The sequence below is a fragment of the Vollenhovia emeryi genome, unplaced genomic scaffold (assembly GCF_000949405.1).
Source record: "Vollenhovia emeryi isolate VEMERY1.0 unplaced genomic scaffold, V.emery_V1.0 DF939181.1, whole genome shotgun sequence".
Lineage (NCBI taxonomy): Eukaryota > Metazoa > Arthropoda > Insecta > Hymenoptera > Formicidae > Vollenhovia > Vollenhovia emeryi.
The window spans coordinates 1381818-1388417 of record NW_011967185.1 but is presented as its reverse complement, the minus strand read 5'-3'; the positions used below and the strand labels follow the sequence as shown (position 1 = coordinate 1388417).

The window sequence follows — 6600 nt, the reverse complement described above, 5'->3', positions numbered from 1 at the left end:
GGTCCTTATCAAGTGGATTCTATTGCTTGTGACAACGAAGCATAGGAAAATATAAAATTAGGCTAATCGTCATCGCACATAGAAAGGATCCACTTGATAAGGACCAGTATTACTGGTCGAAACGTCGTGGTAAAATGTAAACTTAAATAAAACTGCCAGCCTTGGTCGATCTAATCCTTGAGTATTTTTGGTTTTAATTACTGGCGATACAACAATTCTAAATTTGGTTTCTTACAATATTACGTCATTGGACACTATTTATCTATAAAACGTATGTATTATGTATTCTCATTTTAACCTTCTTGACTCCGGCTTCGGTTTATTAGTTATTTATTTATTGCCATGTTCTCCGTATCTCCTTCACACCATTGTCAGACTTCAGTCCTACTTTGGATGTTACATCGGATGGACGTGCCGTCTAACACAGTTCTCCACGTGATGCCCAGAGATGGAAGTAAAACTGCCGTGTTTTTCTTTAATTTGATACCAATGACGTAATATTGTAAGTTTATAGAAAATAATTCTCACGACGTTCATTTTTTACTTATTCTTGACTTTGTTTCGCAATTGACACGACTGTAAGATGCAATGTCTTGTTTTTTTTTTAATAATTGTAGATTGTTGAATTCCCTGAAAAGGACCACAACCCGTATGGTCGAAACGTCGGATTTTGATTGAATAAATAAACCATCTGCCAGCCTAAGTCGTCTAACAATTCTTTTTATCGTTTATCATTTACTGGCGATTCACATTCTTAAGTTGTTATTAAAAAATGTTGAAATAATGTTTTATGGAAAGAAGTTATGAAACAGCTCTTTCTACTAAAATGGTGATTTTTTCACCTTGTCCTGCGCGTCCATTTTGCTGGTAATTTCCCCTTCCTCTGCTATTATAGTTACTAGCGGACCCCCTTCTGCCTCCTCTTCCTCTGTATCCACCACGTTGGTCAGGCACCCAGGCCTGCTGGGACGTTTGTTGTGACGCTTGCTGACAATCTTGAATGGATTGTTGCTGTTGATCAGACTGATTCCAATCATTGGTCTCGGTCATCTGGCACCAATCGATAGATTCATTTTGCTGTTCCAACGATGAATCGGAAATTTCATTTTGACCATTCTCGACCTTTTCCTGGAAGGAAATTTCATGAGTCACCGAGAACCATCGGTATAAATTATGTATTAATTCTGGGTCAAAAGTGTCACCTCCGTGGATGCTTGAGCCTCCTGCTGATGCGCTTGCTCGTTAAAGTTCTGCATCTGACCTTGCTGCGGTAGGTGCGCAGCATTCGGTTGCGGCTGCTGTGGCTGTTGAGGTTGAAAACTATTCGGGTGTTGCGGGCTATACTGCATATTCGGCTGCTGATGAGAAGGCGGCATCGGAATCGGCGGCGGTGGATTAGGATTCGCGAAGCCAGGAATGTGCGATATATCCTGCGGCGGCTGATATATAACCTGCTGAGGTACGCTCACAGGCGCAGTTGCAAAGTTCTGATTTGTGAAGGTTTGCGTGGGAATGGGCGCATTGACTGTGGGAGGAATGTGTGATACGATAGGTGCTTGCGACTCCGGTGGATCAAGTTCAGATTCCTGCAAGAAAAAGAAGTTGGGCGTGCCTATAACGTCATTGATGCGGGCTGCCGGTGGAGGTTGAGATTGCTGGGCCTGCTGCTGCTGCTGTTGCTGCTGCTGTTGTGGTTGCGGGACAAAGCTGGTGGCATTCGTGTAGTAAGGAGTATCGACTGGCGCGGCTGGATGAGGCATGGGTTGCGGGACAACCGGTATAGGTCCCGAAACTGGGCCGGCACCGGAAACAACGGGGAGCGTAGCGACTTGGACCGGGAAATTCGGAATAGGTACCATGGATACCTCCGGTGGAATGTGCCTGTCGTTGCCATTGCTGTACTCCTCGTTGACCTGTTCCTGTGTCACCTGTGGACTACTGATCTTCGTCTCCGTCACACTCTCAGTAACCTGTACAAATATAAAGCCGATTTTATCCCTCTCTCAGATTAATACACCAAATTACGGATTGCTCAATATCCTGATTAAATACCTCCTCTATCGGCGTTGCCTCCGAACACTCGTGAACCTGATCGAAATAGCCGCATTGATTGATCTTTGCGATAATCTCCTTCAATTTGTTATAAGTAGTGCCAATAACTTCGCGCTGCTTCCCATCCACGATCGCGACGTAATGCTCCGCTACTTTCTGCGCTTGTTGAACGAACGTAAGATCACCTTCCTCGCGCTGATGTTTTATCATCATCTCGTTATACAAGCTGTCTAGGTACTTGAATTCCTCCTCCGACAGTTTTATAGCGCCGTTCTTCCCATGAAAGAAGTCGTCTCTGATGGACTCTGTGTTTATACTTATCAAGATCTGCTGAGTGAGTAACACCTCCTTCACCTACGAACAAAACCATATTTTCTCAAACTCGTGCCACACAATATACGCATGGTATAACTAGATCCACCCTCTGTCGGCCCTTTTGATCTTTGCAATCACGTGGTATTTCGCCATGTTTGTGGTGCAAACCCAGCAGCGTATGTGTGTCATAGACTACGTTTCCACCGAGGGTCAAAGTCGGGCTAGAGTCGGGTCAGAATCGGGTTGGGGTTTGGTATTTTGGTGTTTCCACCGTAAGAGCGTCACCCCAGCCCGATTCTGACCCGACTCTAGCCCGACTTTGACCCTCGGTGGAAACGTAATCATAGACTTATTTACTGGACTGTTCCATCCGTAGGAGTCGTCGGTCGCAAGATACAGAAAGAGAGGGGGAGCAAAGGTGAATCGATGTGTCTAACTTGTTCGGTTTCTCCCCACTTTTAACGCTGACCGAAAGAGAGAGAGAGAGGGGAGAGGGGGGGAGAGAGACTTTTGAAATGTCTGCACTCTAATGTTTAGGACAGCGCACCCATAGGGATAGCGCAGTCTAGTATACAAGTCTGTGTACTCGTCAAACTGCACTACCCCCACACACAACTTTTCTCTCATTGGCTGCACCAACAAAATGTCGGAAGGGATCGATGCAAAAAAAAAACCGAAACAAATGACGGAGTGGATCTACTAGTTATACTATGATATAAGAGAGTAATCTTATTTAAAATTATACTTTTGCAATGTCCTGTTGCATACGCTCGACAGCCTCTTTCCGCGCCAATTTCTTCTGCTGCTTAACAGCGTCATTGGCAATGTTGACAATCTGCTTGTACAGGTCACGCGTAATGTCCAACGTTTGAAGCACCTCGTCATACTTGGCCACCGCTGTCTTCTGGTCCGAATTCAATTCCCGTCCATTCTTCTGCAAATCTCTATATGACTCGAGTCTGCCCTAAATTTCAGAGAGATATATATGGAGGATTAGTTGGATTCTTTTCTTACAGCAATCGTTATCACCGTCGACATACAGAATGAGCTGAGCATTGTGACATGCAGACACGCTACAGAGAGGTGCTATATGGGAGGCTTATATTTGTCACTTTTGCTAGTATCTCATTGGTAGTAGAGGGTCAAAATTACCAATGAGAAGTTAACAAAGGAAACGTAATTTCCCATCAAGTGCCTCTCTCTACAGCAGGCACGCGTTAAACCCTGTGTCCACAATCCAAGAACTGTGTCCAAGTTCTAGTTCCAAGAAATGCGTAGCCAATCAACGTGCAGCTTTTATGGAATAGCTGCAGGTTGACTGGCTACACGTTTCTCGAAACTAGAACTTGGACCAAGTCCTAGCATCGTGGGCACAGGCCTTTAGGACCGTCTATTAAGGCCTGTGTCCACGATGCTAGAACTTGATCCAAATTCTAGTTCCGAGAAATGTATACCCAATCAACTCACAGCTATTCCATAAAAGCTGCAAGTTGATTGGCTACACATTTCTCGGAACTAGAACTCGGGTTAAGTTCTAGCATCGTGGACATAGGCCTTTAGAAGTAAAGCAGAAAGATGAGACCCATAACCCTTACTTTTCAGTATAAAAGTTGAAATGCAAGCATAATTTCTAAATATTTGTAGGACTGACCGGACCGCGTTCCAATTCGATGAGACTAAGCGTCAGAGGTGAAGTAGGAGTACGGAATAAAAATGATTCATCTCCTTACTCTATTACTTCCTGCGTCATGCTTATTTCATGTATTGTAGACGATCCTAATCGCATCGTTCTGTGTATAGCCTGTATTCTTGTTTTATCGATAAAAGCGGCCGTAAAAGATGTTTTAAACCAAATTTCGTAGTGCGTATTATAATGTAACATAATTATATGATCGTACAATAAAAATCGTGAAACGAACGTTATTGAAATACGAGTAAAACACGGGTGTAGGTCAATGATCAGGACGAAAGCAACGATTACGACAAAAGTTTAGACACAAAGTAGGTTGGAGTAGATATTTTCGTTTCCAATCTGAAAGATCCAACACTGAGAAACGTTCCGTGAACGCACACGCGCGCATACACACACGCGTGGCAAAATCGCGCGACAAAGCAACGTCGGCGTACGACACTCGCCGCGGTGAAACTGGAAAACCGGGGAAACGCCGAACGCCGGTCGCGCGGCGGCTCCGCGTCGAGCGGGAGGATTCCAACGCGCGTACATTGCCGGCGGACGTAGTCGTCGAGCGCGTGCCGGCGTGGCGTGGCGCCGAGGACGTTGAGAAGCTCGTCGTGCTACAAGGAAAATGACTCGTGCACGCCAGAGATCGTACACCGCCATGATACGAGGTTGGCGACGAGCTGGCGCGTCCGGGAAGGCTCGAGGAATCCGATCGGCCGGCGGCGCATCAGCCGCGAGTCGCGGATCGACGCTCGATTCGAGGCGACGCGGACGAGGCGCGCCCGGGCGCGCCGTTTGTACCATTGAAAAATTGCGAGGTGCGAGCACATGGCATCCTCGGAGGAGATCATGGCGGATCGCGGTAAGAAAGCGACGACTGACAGATACGGGGCTTTTGCCTGCAATTACGGCCCGCGTGGCCGCGACGTCACGTTTACCTTGCGCTTCTCGAGATTCCGTATCTTGTGCTCGATTACGACGATCGCTTGGCGGAACGGTTCCACGGCCTCCGTAGAGGCCTGTTTCTCAAGTTTAGGGTTGGCAGAAGGCATCCTTCACAGGCAACAAACCAGAACTGGGAGTCGGAACGGTAACCAAGTTCAACCGAGTCGCTGGTGGGCCGAGGAGTGGGGAGGGGTAAGTGGAACGACGGAATGGCGGGCCGAACGTTTCCGAATATTCCGAGGGTTCGCATGCGCGACGATACGTAAGAAAGGTCCATCCAGATGCCTGGCTCAGTTTAAACGAGGATGTATTCTCTCTGTTTCTTGCTTCCCCAAAATTGTGGGGTTAACACTGAGAAAACTGAACGCTATGTTTTCTATTAAAAACCGCGTGGAAAAAAAATCGGAGCAAACCTTAATCCTCATCGTCTCTAATATTTCTTTCTGTGTGTGAAGCGACGAAAACACTAAAATAATTTCACTTGTTAATAAAATAATAAAGATATCACTTGATAAGCTAATTTCTTACCACACGCCACGTTACTTTATATATTTGCATTTTTATTAACTCAGAATATTACTGCCTCAATTTCAGATCAAGTATCGCTTACAGAAATTTTCAAATCTTCCGCCTGTTATCGGTTTCTTGTTGCACTCACTTTGGATATAAGTGCAGAAATTACAATGAAATGCTGTGCCGAGTACAGATAGTGAACAGCAACGTCTGACGTCAATTCCGCTGGAAAGAACGCTTCAGTCTACATTTTACGTTCTAGCGCGGAAAGTTTAGCTACAGGGAATAAAAAATCTGTTGTTTATTGAACAGATAGTTGGCGGCTACTTTGTTATGAACACTCCGAAATAATGAAAACAGCGCGCCTCGTGTAACGGCTGCTGATTGGCTCCGCCATTTTCTCTACATGCAAGTGCAATCCTAAAGGCCTGTATCCACGATACTAGAACCACAGTATAACCAGTATGCCCACTCGCTCTTTTGTTTCACATTCGCGCCGATCCGTACTGCGCATCCGACATGTTTTTATTATGACCAATCACAGGATTTTTGTACGTGTTTAGTGCAAAGTCGGTGTGACATTAAAAAATTGCAGTGTTGACGAATAACGCGTTAATACTTTTATACGTTGGAGCAAGTAATTACATTAATTACTTTTATTAGAACATTTTTTTCATAGGCCATTTCCATTTACAATAAATAATGTACGTTAGTTCGTATGCGCCTTTCCTGGATACGATCCTGAAAAGGGCCCAGGCACTTTTAGACCCGGTTTCACCAACGCGAGTTAATACTAGAACTTGGTCCAAGTTACGAGATTATATACGAAAAAAAAATTTATTATATATTTAATAATATTACATAAAAATCTATTTTTATTTTTTATATTAAATAATAGGTTGTTTTTAAAATATTTTATTTTTAGTCAGTCGCCTATAAATACTTCTAAATTCATTTTCTGGCACTGAACATGGACTATGTTTACACGGTACTTTAACCGGAGGCTGGCCAATTACAGTCATTCCATTCTTCTGAGGAATAGTCGTGATTGGCCAGTTTTATAACTACAGATGCAATGACGTATATAACTAGAC

At 44.6% G+C, this 6600-nt stretch overlaps 1 protein-coding gene across 3 annotated transcripts in view; it reads right to left on the bottom strand.

Annotated features, from left to right (window-relative positions):
* Positions 1-6600, bottom strand: part of LOC105563036 (caprin homolog) — a 17034-nt gene that overhangs the window by 3741 nt on the left and 6693 nt on the right. For 2 of the 3 annotated variants that reach the window (XM_012014293.1, XM_012014292.1), the window contains exons 3-6: positions 3113-3331; positions 2053-2406; positions 1203-1970; positions 843-1128 (exon numbers count right to left, since the gene is read on the bottom strand). In XM_012014293.1, coding sequence (XP_011869683.1) covers positions 843-1128; positions 1203-1970; positions 2053-2406; positions 3113-3331 — 1627 coding nt within the window. Of the gene's footprint in view, positions 1-842; positions 1129-1202; positions 1971-2052; positions 2407-3112; positions 3332-4986; positions 5185-6600 lie in introns of those variants that run through there. The other variant, XM_012014291.1, reaches the window with a different exon arrangement.